The sequence below is a fragment of the Acanthaster planci genome, linkage group LG11 (assembly GCF_054643075.1).
Source record: "Acanthaster planci isolate LZ-2023a linkage group LG11, COTS_SCS, whole genome shotgun sequence".
Taxonomy (NCBI): domain Eukaryota; kingdom Metazoa; phylum Echinodermata; class Asteroidea; order Valvatida; family Acanthasteridae; genus Acanthaster; species Acanthaster planci.
In genome coordinates, this window is record NC_141787.1 from 7983648 (window position 1) to 8000486 (window position 16839).

Sequence of the window (16839 nt, forward strand, 5' to 3'; positions counted from 1 at the left end):
CAAAATTAGGAATGTGTGAAACTACAAGCCGTTTTACATGAAAACAAAATTACTTTCGTTTCCCTGTAAATTATTTCAGTTGTTTTTTGCTTTTCTTTCCTTGGAAATATACTTTGATATACATGTAACTGAGTAGGCATTATGCCAAAGATAACCATCGGCTTTCAGTGTTAAACATGAAAACTAAGTGTGATCTTGTTTCCTTGAGTATTTATTTATATACAAACTTTCCTGTTCTCTTCTGAAAAATCCACTCTGATAAAAAAAGAATCAGGTTGCGCGGTCTGACAAATTTACGGAGGAGTGTTGAAAATATTGGCTGGTCAATCTATACCCAGCAAGATATGAGGCGGAGGGGTTACCCCTTACATGCCCAATCCCTATGCACACCCTAGAGTATCGTTACCCAGCACATCCCTCCCCCTAGATGTCTGCAAATTCGTGCGGTTCCAATCAAACAATGACCAACGTGTGTGCAGACGTGGCATAACCTACATGGTGTGGACCTCTGCACAAAGAAGTCCACATAATAGTGTAGGGTACGATGGCGTTGTGTGGACTCACACACGTCCGCACAAAATTTCCTCCTCTCTGAAGAACAGTTTCAGAGACATTTTGGGGTCAACGTCTTGCACTGAGCGATGCAGGAAAAGAAAATGGATGTCAAATAGGCGCCTTAATATGTAAGACGTGAATTGATGATAATATAATATTGTTTAATTCAAGTGAGCCCAGACAGTTGATTCCAACTGACATAGTCATAGTTGAAAATACATGTAGTTCCTTAGGCAAAGCCGAGGGAACTGATTTTATTAACTTCCACTAAAAAGGGGAAGATAAGTGATGGCATATGTAGCAGATTCACCAAAACGTTTTCACACACGTACATTCATTGAAAACATTTAATTGCAACAATAAATAATAATTTCGTTCTAACACGGTGACTAAATACAAAGTGGAGAAATTTAATTGCAATGTATTTACTGCAAAAACTTTAAGGTACACAGAATATACATGTGCATACAAACCCGTGTTTTAAATGTTACTCTAGCCCACTAATACAATTTAAATAACTCAAGCAATGAGGCATCTTTTCAGAATACCAAATTCTATGACCTGAGAGGTGAGAACGACTTGAGTCCATCAAATACACAAACTCGATGTCGCTGAAATGAGTAATCGACTCAACGCCATGGCAATAGTCACAACGTGTGTGACATCTAAAACACGCTATAAAAGTGCACCACCCCCTCGTTCCCCGGAGCATATCACATTAGTGGTGAGCTATACACTGTAAAAAAACGTTGGGCAAAACAGTGTTGGGCATTTGTTATTTGCCCAACCTTGGTTAAGACTACCACATTGTTGGTCAATTTTCCGTCACTGTTGGTCAAACATTGACCAAATATTGGGAAGAATTTGCCCAAAGGTTGCTAAGTTGATATTTTTACCAACATTGGGCAAAATATCAACCCAAAATTGACCAACCCTTTTACAGTGTAGGTAGCTGCAGAAACTCTTTGGAAGGCACGCTATTTCTCACCAGCATGAACTGCTCACAGCAGTAAATAGTGGTGGGGGCAGCGAACACACTGAAAACGTCACCCCACTGACAAAAGTGTTTTAAGTCGACAATCACTCCTCCGTATTGACACAAACGTTTGACGTGAATGTTTCCACACGTTTTGTCCTCAATTGGATTCCTCCGTTACGCTGCATGAGCACGGGATAACAGCGAGGAAAAGATATATTTAGGAAGCGGAAAGACTGAAGTTGACAATCCAACGCTTGTAGCCGTATGCCGCAGGAATGACAAATTTTAATTTTGCGCTGCAGAACACGCCCAGGTTTACCAAATGCATTATATTCGCTAACAACAACACACCTAATTCCATTCAATGTGAGGACTGTTCAGAGAAGATTACGAATTCATTTCCCCAATTATAATTCTTTTGAGGTCACTCTGAATAACAAAAGGGTGAAAAGTACGACATCAGTCGTTCACTCCTAGCTTCCTGGTCTGTAGATCAATTCGGGATCTATAGCTTCAATTGCCACCCCGGCCAAATGCATGGTTCCTGTAATCAGCACCTGGATGTGTGGCTTTTGTCGTGGTGTACGTGTCGGCTCATCTCCCGTGGGTTCCACCGCGTCTTTCTCTTGATCAGCCCACGCTGACGCCCACCTGAGAGCATCTGACATGGTGGGCAGTACCTCCGTCACTGTCCGCTGGAAGTGCCCGGCGTATGTTTCTTTGACGTCGGCAACGCTTGACTCTTTAGCGGTCATCTTGCGATCCTCCCACAGGCAATTAGGCGAGTCGACCGACTCGTTTTGAGCGGTCAGCGAGAGGCCAGCCTGAGCCTCTTTGTCGGTCAGTTTTTCGAAGGCAGCCCGGTAGCGCTGGCAACGAACCAACTGCTCGTCTGTGCTGACTGATACGTCTGTCAGATCTGAAAGTTTAATTATTAAACATTTCTAGGCTATGTATGGAAGTATTAAATGAAATGTTCAGACAGAAATTGGACATTAGAAAGTGAATTGCACATTCAGTAGTAAATGATGTAGGTCTTGTACATACCAGCAGACTTTCCTGAGGCAGCGTCTCCAGTGATATTTGGGCAAAACGCAGCACCATCGAAACGGCAGCCCTTGAAAAGAAAAAAAAACAGAAAACCTCGACTTTTAGAACTGCACGCTTTTCCCAAGCACTTTCAGTTCAATCTTGCTCACTGACTGCCTCTTGGTAAGGTCACCGGACTAGATAAAAATGTTATCCGATATCAGTCCAATACAGTCAAGTACATGCTGTCTGCTACTGTACTTTCATCTGCATACTGCTCCATCTGGCTGTCCGCACATTTTCCTACGCAGTTCAATGCGCAAATAGTTCAAATTTTGCTTCATCAGCCTGCAAAAAGGCGTTGAGATGGTGTAAAGGTCACTGCCCTTTACTCGTGTGTAATTGGTATATCATGTGCGCCGTAACACAACGACCCTTTGTTTTTGTGTGGAATTAGCTGTAGGGAACCCGTGAACGTCCAGAGTGCGTCTTGCAGTTGGAGAAGGAAAAGCCCCTCCTTCGATCACGCGCAGCCCAAAATGAGACTGAATGCACGAGTTGAATCCAGGTGTTGATAATTTGCTTCAAAGCTAAGAAATTACCAATCAAGTGAAAAACCAGACAACCAACACGTACTATTAGTGGCCTAAGTAAATTGTACTCGTTGCGTTGTGACCGAGTGTTGAATATCAGGATGCGTTTGATTGGCCTATCAAGCATACAGTGTTCCTCTTCGGCCGCTTCCATAAACCAGTTGCGACATGCCTGGATACTCTGTGGTGTGTGGGAACCGTCAATATAGCAGGTTACGTTCTCGTGTTTGATTCTCTGATTACGACCCGGCCAGTAACACTCTTCCAAGCCTGAAACAGACGAATTGAAAATCAACTATTAAATTACAAGGACATGGATTACGTAGGGCTTACGTGTGACTTAATGGGTTTAACTGTGCCTGACACAGCAGGCGCAACGCTTACAGAGAAAAGAAACCGTCTTTTGGGCATTCTTTGGAATCAATAGCAAACAACATATTCCATTTTTATTGGCAAATAAATTAGTTAATGTCACAGTATTGCCTAAGTGACTTGATAAGAAGTAAATTGATCTGTGGTAGAACATACAATTTAAGCCTACATCGCAACCGTGACCGATCTGGCACTGAGATGTCATTTCTTTTTACCTTTCATGAAGTACCGAGGCACAACAAAAGGCTTAGCAGTTGCCATGCCAACATCAGCTGCTGAAGACACGGCCCATTTGGAATCGTTTACAAGTTGGAAGTCGGATGCATCTGAAAATGTACAGACTACTCCACTGAATCAGAAATTATTGAAAGGAACAGTTCCGACTTTCGTTTAACAAACTCGACCTCAGCTGTAAAACTCAATACTTATGAAACCTCAACAAAAACGAAATCGACCTAAGGGCTTACGCCTCTTGGGACACTTTAGAGGGATGATCAAACATACATGGCCCATACTTTTGTGTTTATTTCTAGTTTCCTTGCGATAGTTCTCTATCCAGGTTTTGCATAGCTGCAAGGCCAGCGATGCATTTGTGTGTTGATGCTTTCCAGTCAAGCCAAGTCTGAGCGGAACGCCACTGAAGTCATAGCTCTCGATGTTGGGGGCGCACTCTATGGATGATGCCTATGGGGAGAAAAAAAACGCACGCCAACCAGTGCGCATTCTGCATTAATTTTGTTGCATTTCATAACAAGAAACGTTCAGGTAGTGTAACCTAAAACAAGGAACAGTGAAAAGAAATTTGTCAGTGGTCAAAAGGTTGCTGAATTTCAGACTTACCCCACATTCTATCACTGTTTCCATGACAACCTTCATAGCTCCCATTGGCTGAGGCACGGTGAAAACTGGTCGACTGGGCTGCGTAATGCAAGAAAATTAAACAAATCTCAAGTTAAACTTCCAATATGAACAATCTTTTAAAACTGTAAGCAGTATAAACGGATGTTAAGTACTGTAGTTCACTGTTTCCAAATTCAAAAGCCACTATAAAGTCACACATTTGACTGTGAAACGTTACTTATCCACCTGGGAAAGTAATCGGACAAATTTTCCAAAGTGTTTTTAAATGTGCCAGTGGTCTTTTCGCACGGAAAGGCCAGGACCTCTATAATTTGAGAAACATGCAACGAGATCAATGCAACATACAGATGTCAATATACTTAAACTGGTTGGTTCAATGAGACCAAATCAAATTCTAAAATCTTACCTTAGAAATACCTGCTTTGTGCCAAGCTATCTTTTCAATTGTATCTCCTAGTCTCTTTACGTGATCGAAATCTAGCAGTGCTATACCAACTGCAACTGGTTTCCTACAGTAAGGATGCAATTTTACAATAACTTTAAATGACATTCATCAGGATTACAAGGAATACTCTAGCTACATTGCTTTAACCGAATATCAATCTGTAGTGTAGTATACACATCATCTTGTCGATAAGGTTTCTTAACTTTTTTTTTCAATTTCAAGGTTTTATTTTTTAACTCTGAAAAGTTCTTATCAGAAAAAGTATTGGAATGCTATCTTCACAACGATATCAATGGATCATACACATCTTAAAACAGAATCATCTATCTTAAAACCCCGCATTTATATATACGCATATATTACTACATTTTCAGAGTCACGGTTCAGTAATAAATCATGTGGTTTTGTAAGCATTCCTCCTTCAACACTTCAAAATCAAAGAAAGTAATAATGACAATGAATATAAAGTTCCTTTTGGAAAATATAAGGTAGGCTGCACAATTCTAACCCACACATGTCTGAATAATTTTTGACAGAATCTTTGACTTAAGTTTGAAATATAGTTTCATTTTTTACTGCAAAGACGAAGAATGCTGACTTGAACAAGATATGGGCTTCACGACTGACTTTTGATAGACTTAATATACAGTTGAAATACAAAATTGCTCTTTCTACATTACCTAATAACATTTGTGCAGTCAAAGAATCCACCGATACCAACTTCAACAACAGCGACATCAACCTAAAGTGGAAACTGTACAAATGTAAGAAAATTCTTTGCAACGGCCGCTGGCCAATATTTCAAAAGATGATGCCTTCTTTGAGGCAGAGACTGGCCTGGCGTTGAAACCATTTGGCCCTCTGTTATTCAAACGTTGAGTAGTTTAGGCCTGCTTTTGGAGAGCAAGACAAGTAGTGAAGCCCGTCTATCTGGTCCATATTACTAATTTTGACGGACTCTCAACCAATCAGAAGACCAGATTCGGCCTCACGTGACCCCCATTAACATAAAATGTGGATACACTATATTCAATTTTACAAGGGGGTGTAAGGTAAGTTCGGGGGGGGGTTGAGGAACGAACCATTTTACTAATGCTTCTGTGTATTACGGTGAGCGAAATCATCTGTACATCTGAACATATTATGGGTACAGGTTCTTTCAATTTTTCCCACTTAATTTAACTGTATTTACGATTGTAAGTAGGCCTGTATTAAAAAGTAACGTACATCTTCCCCAACCCTAACCACTAAGGTGTATGTAAAATCATATTGAAATCAGAGGGCTGATCACTGTCAAGGCGAAAACAAACAACAAAAATAACCAGAGCCAAAGGAATCAAGAATAAATAAAATTAGGAAATACCGAATTATATGTGTACAAAAATTCAGTACAGAGAGAGAAGTCTGCGCGGAAATCCCCCTTCATAGATAATACCCACGTGAGTTGTTTGTCCTTTCGTTCCATTATAATAGCCTTTTGTACGCGTACGTGACTCCAGCAAAGAGGGGAAGGAAATGATGGGTCGTTTGAACAAAAAGTAGCATTTGCTTTTACTAACATTTTTGAAGCATTTACTCGTGTTTTTATTTACAATAGCCTTTTGTACGCGTACGTGACTCCAGCAAAGAGGGGAAGGAAATGATGGGTCGTTTGAACAAAAAGTAGCATTTGCTTTTACTAACATTTTTGAAGCATTTACTCGTGTTTTTATGAATAATAATGAAGCAAATGCCTAGAGGAGGTGTATACAAGGAGAAATGCAGATCTGAGTTCAAGAGGTAAGTACTGATTGAACAGTTTCAATGCGTTATCAGCAATAATGAGGCCATTGTGGCATCCAAAGACTATGCGAATGCTGTTATCTACAGAGGCCCCCATCCGATCAACAGATTTACATCTATCACCATGATGGACACTATGACGTCATCACCAGCATGCCAGCGTTCCTTAACACAAGTAGGCTGCGTCAGATGTCCAAAAGGTCATTATCACCCAGAAGACCACAGATATCAAAGTTGTCATAAATTCTGCTTCCAGCCCGACTGTGAAGAAGGGGAACTGGTGTATTGCCTAGACTGCAACAGGCATTTCAGAAGCAGCTTGTGCTTCAAAAATCACCTGATGCAAAACACTCGCGCCGCGTCAGAGTGCAAGTCTCACTTCAGATATCGGTATTGCGGTCAGTTTGTCAGCCGAAGACATCTCAGAGGCAAAGACCTCAGATGTGGCGGAAGGTACTGCAACGTGTTCAGAGAGTTCGTTCTTCCCGATCACCTGTGCTATATGCAACCGACAGAGGAAAATAAAGAGAAACCCGACGACTGCAGCCTTACGGCTGACGAATTGGAGGATGGAGAGGCCCATTCTACTGAACATGGTGCCCATGATATTGGAGACGATGGCGACACCAAAAGTTGTATCTTCTTCGATTTCAAATGCGTGCGAGAAATGGCCATTCACAAACCACATCTCTGCATCGCACACAAAGTATATGCCACAAATGCCTAAGCGAGGAACAGTTGAAAACGCGTCCACAATATGGACAGCGAGAGCGAGTTTTTGCTGGGCTCAACACAATGCAGGAATTTCAGAGAAGAGAATGCAGGTGACTTTCAGGGGTACAACGCCTATTTAATCTTGCGGTATTGTACAACAATGCTGTCCTATCCGATGTTATTCTTAACGGTGACGAGGGAATCAGCATCACAACACCCGCTACCGATACGAAGTTCATGAACTCAATCAACTTCCTTCCGTTGGCCCTCTCTAAACTTCAAAGTGCTCTCAGCCAGAAGGAAATGGCGAAAGGCTACTCTCCCCATCTGTTTAATACTTGGACCAATCAGAATGCTGTCTTGTCTCACCTGCCCGAAATGAACTACATGTATGACAATGTCGATTCTATGAAGCCAGCAGACAGAAAAACGTTTGTTTAATGGTATCAAGAGCGCCAGAATGACCCCTTTGACTTCCAGAAAGAAACTGTCAAATACTGCCGTTCTGACGTCCATGCACATTCTTCATAATGTTGTCTAAGCTTCAGATCTCTTTTCATGGACATGACTTCTGACGATTCGGGCCCTGGAATAGACCCGTTTCATCACTGTATTACGATTGCGTCTACCTGTAATTTGGTGTACGCACTAAGTATTTGGCTCTAGACACGTTTGCTATCATTCATCCTCGAGGATATCCTTCTAACGACCGTCAGTCAGTCAAGGCACTCCAGTGGCTCAAATGGACGGCCCACAAGACTGGCCACTACATCAAACAGGTGGCCAACGGCGGCGACAACAGATCGGTAGGTACAAGGCCGACGGCTACTACGAGTCGAACAGAATGAAAACCATGTTGGAGTTTCACAGTTGTCTCCATCATGGTGATACTTGCCTGGCTCGGGATACCAAACATCCCTGAACAGACTCGCCATGGAGGAAATATACCAACAAAACACAGACAAACGCCAATACATCACGAGGTGTGGATGCAACCACATCGTGAAATGGGAGTGTGAGTTCGACGCCGAGCTTAAGCAAAACCCCGACATGCAGGTGTTCGTTTCCTCATTGGAGACTGTAACGCCGCTCGTGCCTCGAGATGCTTTCTCCTGAGGTAAATGCTACTCGATTGCATTAGGTAGCAGGGCCCGGTGAGAAGACCAAGCACGTTGACTTCACTCCCTTGTATCCGTACGTCAGCAAGTACGGACAGCACCCCGTCAGCCATCCCAGCATCATTACCGAAACCTTTGGCGATGTCAGCGAATACGAGGGTCTCATTAAGTGCAAGGTACTTCCACCGAGAGGCTTGTATCACCCTGTTATTCCGAACAAAGCATCTGGTGGCTTGATGTTTCCCTTATGCGCAAAGTGTGCCGAAACCCTACAACAGTCTCCCTCTCAACACAGCGCTCCCTGATTGGCACGTGGGTTACACTGGAGCTGCCGAAGGCATTGGGAAAAGGGTACAAGCTCTTACACATCTATGAAGTCTAGCACTTTGACGAAGTGGCCTGTCTACGACCCAGACACGAAGGAGGGTGGTCTCTTAGCCGACTACCTTAATGCTTTCCTCGAAATGAAACAGGAAGCAAGCAATTGGCCTTCATGTTGTCAGACAGCCCAGCAAACTCACCAACACATTAGGCGATACTTGGAAAAAGAAGGGATTCAGCTTGAATGGGACAAGATCAACAAGAACCTGGGACTGAGAACCACAGCCAAGCTGATGCTTAAAAAGAACTGTGGGAACATCCGATAATGTTTGTGTTGTTTTGTAATCGTTTTGAAGTCATGAATACGTAGGGCCTACACAAATTGTTTTCTCTTCATCTCTTTTTAGTTTTGGGGGAAAGTGTGGACAGCAACCCAACATGACGAAGACTTCGTACTTGAAGGACCCAGCCGAACACTTCGACATGATGACGCGCGATGACATCGACGTTCAGAGCACTAATTTTGTCAACGACCGTGAGATAGTTGAGGTGCAATGGCAACACACAGAGGAGTTTGTGGAACAGTCTGGAAGGACCAATGTGATCCTGGCCGCATATACAATATGCCAAGCTCGACCTAAATTGTACGAACTCTTAGGTGGACTTAATCGTAGGGTTCTCCACTAAGATACCGAGTCTGATTTATGTCAGCCGGAAGGGTGAATGGGAGCCCAAGATTGCCGATTTTCTGGGAGAGATGACCAGTGAGTTAGAATCTGACAACTACATTGTTTCGTTTGTGTCGGGTGGACCAAAGAATTGTGCTTTTAAGTTATCAAAACCAGACAAAGGCGGTTTCCTGACTCACTGCAAGGTCCGAGGTATTACTCTGAATTATAGGAACCAGTCTCTTGTTGATTTTGACGCTATACGACTCAAATGGTGCGCAGAGAGAGTCCAGGTAAATTGCATGTGACGGATCCGTACAAACTATCGAGAAATAGGAAAACCATGAATATTGAGACCAAAGAGGAAAAGAAATTTTATGAAGTGGTCTACACCAAACGAGTGCCTCTGGAGAATTATGACACCGTTTCTTATGGATACTGAACTAGACCATGTTGTTGTCAGGATTCGAAGTGACTCCAATGTAAACGATGCTCACCCTTTTCTCACGTTCATATTATATAGTCTATGGATTTGCCAGTTTCACGCAGACGTCAGGCTGTTTTGTCACTGGATGTTGAGTCTAGTATATGTATTCAGCACGTATAATCTTATTTTCATTTGTTAGGTACAATTTAATTAGTAAAATTCGCTGGGGGCACAGCGAGTGTGTCTAAAACACTGCATTGCGTGCTTGAAGCGCATTTCAAACCAGATCGCATAGCTGTTCATGTGTTGCCGCCACACACAGTGTTCAACAGTACAATACGTGCAATTCATAGATCCGGTAAACATTTTAATTGCATTTTGTTCCGGACCGTAATCCCTGAGCCCCTTTTTAAGAAAAAGAGACAGATGATGAAAGTTACATGATTGTATTGTGTTTACTCAAGCGGGAATACACCACTCTCATTGTGTTTATACTATGTATAAGCGACTAAAGTTTGCCAAAAAATTCTGTCGTTTGGTTTTCAACTGACTTCCCTTCCACTCCTCGTTGGAGTTGTGTACGCGGACAAAGGCTATTTTAAAGGCACGCAAGGACTCATGCAGGTATTATCTATAAAGTGGATTTCCGCGCAGACTTCCTTTCTCTGTACTGAAGTTTTGTACACATAGTTCCGCATTTCCTAATTTTATTTATGAATTATTTTCTTGATTCTTTTGGCTCTGGTTATTTTTGCTGTTTGTTGTCGCCTTGACAGTGATCAACCCATTAATTTCAATATGATTTTACATACACCTTAGAGTTTAGGGTTGGGGAAGATGTACTTTATTTATGAATACAGGCCTACGTACAATCGTAAATACAATTGATATGTTCTTTCTGTACAGATGGTTCCGCTCACCGTAATACACAGAAACATACATAAAAATTGTACGTTTCTTGATACCCACCAAAATTACCTTACACCCCCGTGTAAAATGGAATATAGTGTCTCCACATTTTTTGTTAGTGAGGATCACGTAGGGCCAAATCCGGCCTTCTGATAGGTCGAGAGCCCGTCAAAATTACGTAATATCGACTGGATAGACGGGCTTCACCATTCGTACATGAATAAATTGAGCAGGGTCGGTCCTGCCAGGTGATGGCCCGATTTAATTCGTACCTGTATTTATGAAGTGTTTTCCCCATTAACCTTAACTCCCTATAGGGTAACTGTAAAGCCATATAAAAAATTGGAGGATTCAGGACTGTTGGGGCCATCGTCTGGTCATTCCGCATACTTAGAATCACACGTAAGCCTACGTAGACAATCGGTCAAGATGCAGAGTCGAGAACGTTATTACCCCAAGCCCTCATTACATTAGGGACTTCATGCCCCCTCAAAGTTGAAGAACAATAACTGTATAACTAGATCCTGGGCAGCGAGAGACTTAACTTTGAAAACCTGGCAAAGTTACCCGCAGAGCCGCAGAGGTTTAAAACATATTCGCTGGCCACAAAACTCCGTTTATCCTCTCCAAACATTATGTAACATTCCCCAAATACCAGAGAAAACTGCAAGACCTAGATCTTTAAGCTTCAACCCCTCTCAACATGACAAAATTGGTTTGCAGAACTCAGTGTACCTTTTCCTCGAGGAAAACATGAAAGGCTAGGACGGTGAGAAACCAGAAGTAAGCCGGCATCTCAGCACCGTGGGATGTCTTAGTCTCCTCCAAGCGGTCAAAGATGGTGGTGAAGTACTCGGTGAAGGCCTCCTTGGGCAAAGGTTTGCCATTGATACGGAATCGTTCCCGAACCTCCACCAGGTGAGGTGAACTGTACATAAAGCAATCTTTCTCAAAAATTACCTCTATCCAAACTCACAAATCAGCTGGCTTAATGTGTTTGCACAACTCAGGCTCCCACATGGGGTAACTAGCACAATAATTGAACGCGACGTTTCATGTAGAACTGTCTTTAAAATCAGTATAGAATTATCTCCCACGCAGAAAACCTCTAGGGTGTCTTTAAATCTACCTTTTAAGTTTCCAGAAACACCAAGATATCCAAAATGTAAGAAAAGTGCCTCTGATACCTGAAGAAGCCCGTCTTGAAGCCGCTAGCCCTCAGCATGCTCTCGCAGAGAGCGCAAACTGACCCCTTCCCCTTGGTACCACTAACATGGATAATGGACAGGTCATCCAGCTGCTCAACCTTTCAGAGAAAAAGAAAAAAAATGTCTTATTCGAAACCAATTGACAATGTACCTTCCTGACAATAAAACATTTACGGTAGAGGAATTTGAATTTTCAATGGTGTGACAACAAAATTCCGATTAATTACTGTGTGCGGGGTTTCATTAATGTTATCCACGCGTCCACACATTAGCCCATTGCGCGACAGACCCATCCATCATACCTTCATACCAGCCCTTTGGATAAATTCCTCCATCTTTTTGGCGTTTCCTTCAATCGTTTCATTATTTCTGGCCTTTGCTAAGGCGGATGGATTGCTCTGTAGGCTGTTCAATTTCTTCACTGCTTCCTATAAAAAAACAAGACACAAAAAATTACGATAAAATGTTGAAATGCCTTACTTGTATTTCAGCTAAAGAAAAATATGGTAATTTGTTTGCAATGAGAGAAGTTCGTTGTTCCAAAAGCAAAAGCAGAACGGTAAAGTTAGAATGTACTTCGGAGAAACGTCTATGTACATGTACTCAACTTTAAACTTTCCTGCTCTTGCGAAACACTAAGACTCTTTAATTTGTTTTCGCTTCAAACAGCCACACTGCATCATTAGATTCATTTTCCAACGTGGCCGACTTGGGCTTTTTTCTAACCTATAGGCCTACACATAAGTTTATACTTTTGCTTGGGAAATTTAGTTGTGGTTAAAACCCATCACGTAGTACATTACTTCTGTTTGGCAATAAAAGTATAGACGCTAAACGGATGAGGTCGACCAAAAGCATACATGTAATGTCCTTCATTTTCCTAAGTTCAGCTCTGGATCAATTTGTTTCGGTCTCCATGTACAGGTAGGCCCTAATGGATTTTTTTAACGTACGTGTGTTGGTCGATTAAAGTAAATTCCTTTTGACCCATGTAAGTTACGCCCTAGCGGAAGGTAAAAAAGGCTCATGGTTATAGCAAACATTGCTTGAGTCTGTTTGCTGTTATCACAGTAAACCGCTGACTTGTTAAAGGAGACGCAGTCAGTACGGTGGTACCCACAGATATGGTGACATCACACTCACACACGCATCCTGAACTTCCGCGTGCGCATCTTGGCCAGCCACAGCAAATTATTGTTGAAAGAGAACCTCACAGGCGCGAACCCGTACATGGCATACGAGCCAACAGGATGGCCCCTCATAGTAGACCCTACTGGCATCTAATGGACCAATCCAACCTAAAGCCCCGCCCACTGCGCACGCGGGCGCTATAGCTAGTGCTCTTTTCCAAAGCCACACTATGGGTGCGTTCGATTAGCTTCCCTAAATACACCAGTGTTTCAATGCAAGGGAAGCCTCAAAATGAGGCTAATCAAACGCTTCAGTCTATTCGCCAAGGCATTCTGGGAAAAAAAGTCAAGTCCCCGCGACGTTCCATCATGCTCATTCTCGAACAGTCCATCCGTGATGTCATTACACTCGCACAGCCTCCAGAGACCCGCTCGCCAGCCGGGGTAGTGGCAGCTGACACCAGAGCACGAACGAAGATCACGTGATGGCTAAACGAACGCTCTCGTGTAAGTTTGATCTATACGTGTAAGCTAATCGAACGCACCCAGTATGTGTTCCAGCCGCGCGTATCATACGCGCGTGCACGCATGTTGGATTTTTTTCACACAGTCATGATGGACAAGTAACCAGAGTGTGACGTCACTGTGAACCAGAAAGTGCAGTGCAAACGAATGGAGTACGCGCGCGTTTTGGTTCACGCACTAATGCCTTTTACACACTAATTGTGCGCGTGACGTATTCACTTCGGTACTCTATGGGACAGGGCTCAATGGATCGGTCTTTTCTGGTCGCTGAATACGGGCGATTCACAATAGTGCGCCTCCAAGAGTTTTCGATGCGTTGGCCTATCACAACGTGCGAAATCGGTCGACCCTTCCAAACGAGCATTCGGTTGTGATTGATGTTTCAAATTCTTGGAGGCGCACTATTGTGAAACGCCCATTAGTCTATCCCACAGATATATAAACACATAGACCACCAGTCTTGCGCGTAAAACCGTGACTTCAAAAAAGCCTGGGCAAGCAATGGGCGAAACGAAGAATGTCAGCGCGTTCACTGAGAATTGCGAGTGACGCGCTGGGAATGCATGTTGTTTCCCGTTTAGGCTCTGAAAACACGCTCCCTTTTGTACTCTTGTACTGCTATCTCTTCAGTTAAAATGTTGTAACCGCACTTTTTCAAATCTGCATGGGCCAGATTAAGTAAACAGGATTTTTTCATTAATATAAAAATGGCTTCAGAATTTTTTGGCTTGAATTCTTCATCTGTGTGTAAATTCCCTATACTGAGGGGTGAATTTGCCAAAGCTTTTTGATTTAGTCGGGTGCCGTCTCGGCTACGGTACCCCCGTTGTTTTGAATAGGAGCTGCCCGTTTACGTGTTTATACATGTTCTGTATGTCTGTGATCTATACAAACGGCCAGCTCCTCGGCCGGTCAGATCTCGAGCCTACAGCATATTCATTATCATCCATAATTCTATACATTAAGACATCAATATCGTAGTTTTAGATTACACAAGTGCCGCGGCAGTAAGTGTGGAACCGTGAAGAACAGAGCACATAAAGAGCCTTCAAAGCTGACAGAAACTGGGTCCAACCATGGAGGAAGAAACCCTTAAGAAATTTCGTCAGAGTTCTTGGTTCGGCAGGTCGAGTCTGCCGCGGCTTCCTAGTAGTAGTTCAGATATATACGGGCGCGGGGAAGCGGGGGGGGGTCATTCGCAGGTTGGACTGAAAAGCAATCACCGTGTCCTTATTGACTTCTCAATTTGCTTGCTATGTGCCCGGGTTTATTGGTGCCCATGCGTGCTCATCACAGATCGACGAGACCTAATAAATATCTACAAATAAATATCAATCATCAATAATGTACCTAGCATGATCACACCCCCAACATGCACTTGTGCGCAGTTTGAACACATTAAAGTAATATAAATACAACACAGTTAAAAAAAAGAAAGTCTTGTTAGATGTAAGCTTACACTGCATTCCTACAAAGGGCAAACCTGCCTTTAAAAATAACAGGATCTGTGTGCCCTGTCTCTATGGATAAAAAAATAATTGCAGGAGTGATCGCGTTGACGTGTAGGCCTATACGCGTACACAAATCCACCGTGGCTTTTCACGTTCTGCATACCTGCAACGGTCCATACACTCTTCATGGCCGGCCACGCCATGCCGGCCTAAATTATGCCGGCCACTCTAGCTCTGCACGCATCGCATACGCGCTAGTCTATAAGGCCTACGGTTTTATTGGCCAACCTTGTAATTTCCCTCGACACTCTTCCTTAGCTCACTCTGTACACCAAACGCCCTGGTCCTGGGAGGAGTACCGGAAAGACGATTGCAGCCAACTCCATCTTCCATTGTGATGCCACGGACAAATTGCCACCGATTTTGGAAAAGCTCAACCCAGTGTCGCATGCTTCGGCGGGTTCACAGTTACGGTGCCGTCGGGTTCACCGATTCAGCGTACACATACACATAGGTCAGAAGCCTTTATTTGTGCGTTTGTTTATTGTTCGCCTGTCCATCAACTGCATCAGGACTTCCTTGCCTAGCTCCATGGTTGCAGGTAATGGCCCAATCGCCCCCGAACGACACGTGAGCTCAGGTGCTGGGCACAGTGTTTGGCTATTGCAGGTACATGTGACGCAGCAGGCGCTGTAGACGGTGGCTATGACCTCACGGGCAGAGCTCTCTGTGAGAGAGGGCCGTTCAGATGACGCGTAGCACGAAAAGCACAAGGCCCCCAGGGGTGCAGTATCTGTACCTAGGCATTTCTTTTTAATGACCGTTCAAATAACCCGCCAACGCGTTTAATTCCTATCCCAAGCTGAAAAAGGGCAACAAAAAGGGGGGGGGGGCTTGCTCTGAGAAAGTCTGAGTGGCCAGCCAAAGGCGGGTTTAAGTTGATCGCCCCGTATGATCTCGTATCACCCCAAACTATTTTTATGCAAACTATTCCTTATTGTGGTAACTTTGGGCACTGAAATACAGCGGCGTATTGAACGGGCAAGAGGGGACACCCGCCATAGAAAATTCAATTTCTGGTGATTGGCCAGTCTCAACTGTAAACTGGTTCCCCTCAAGAAAATGGGGCCTTAAGACTGCCGCTCTGAAAGACACGTGTCACCCACCCAGTTTCACTGCAAAAATAGCTGTAACAATTACAAGGTTTCTCCCCAAAACGATGCCGTGCTTTCGCTCATGAATCTGAACAAACATTAGCATAAAACCCAGATGAGACTGAAATGCTAATAAATGAAAATTTAAATTGATGAAATTATACACAATTGGTGAATTTATTAAAAGGACATCTTTAAAATGACACTGCTCCAATGGACTCTTTTGAAGAACTGCTCACAAAAAGGGACGACTCCTACTCAAAAGAGGGGGGGGGACAATGGTACACACAAAGAGCTGGCAACAAGCCTTTTCAGAAAGCAGAGGTAGCAGTCTAGCTTGTACTATCCTTGCTTCAATCCAGGGGCGGATCCATGAATTATCCGGGAGGGCGTCGGTCGCAGTCTATTTACCCTAACACTCCCAACTCCTCCAATTTCAATACGATTTTATATACACCCTAGGGGGTTAGGGTTAATGTCTCATTTTGCGGACAAGCCGAAAGGACGATAAAACCTTATGGTTTTTATCTTGTTTTAAACCTACCTTGGTTATTTAGATACATACGTATATTTTAAATCTTTTTGTCGGGGAGGGGGT

General features: G+C 43.3%; 1 protein-coding gene across 1 annotated transcript; it reads right to left on the reverse strand.

Moving 5' to 3' along the window:
* Positions 1 to 764: 764 nt before the first annotated feature.
* LOC110986897 (folylpolyglutamate synthase, mitochondrial-like) lies at positions 765 to 15802 on the reverse strand. The gene is made up of 12 exons (XM_022249182.2): positions 15376 to 15802; positions 12284 to 12409; positions 11961 to 12079; positions 11509 to 11701; positions 5515 to 5576; positions 4796 to 4898; positions 4369 to 4446; positions 4044 to 4212; positions 3744 to 3854; positions 3200 to 3426; positions 2582 to 2651; positions 765 to 2453 (listed from the first exon to the last, which is right to left on the reverse strand). Exons 1-12 carry the CDS (start codon positions 15535 to 15537, stop codon positions 2008 to 2010), a joined length of 1866 nt encoding a protein of 621 aa, XP_022104874.2. The 5' UTR covers positions 15538 to 15802; the 3' UTR covers positions 765 to 2007.
* Positions 15803 to 16839: the final 1037 nt, after the last annotated feature.

Bases quoted from the DNA above. Each gene is read 5' to 3' on its own strand.
- LOC110986897 (XM_022249182.2), bottom strand. From the start codon at position 15,537: ATGCGACACTGGGTTGAGCTTTTCCAAAATCGGTGGCAATTTGTCCGT. The intron at 11,702-11,960 runs GTATCAGAGGCA...CTTTATGTACAG, and splicing joins TTCAAGACGGGCTTCTTCAG to TTCACCTCACCTGGTGGAGG. The intron at 3,855-4,043 runs GTATGGGCCATG...GTACATTTTCAG, and splicing joins AACTAGAAATAAACACAAAA to ATGCATCCGACTTCCAACTT.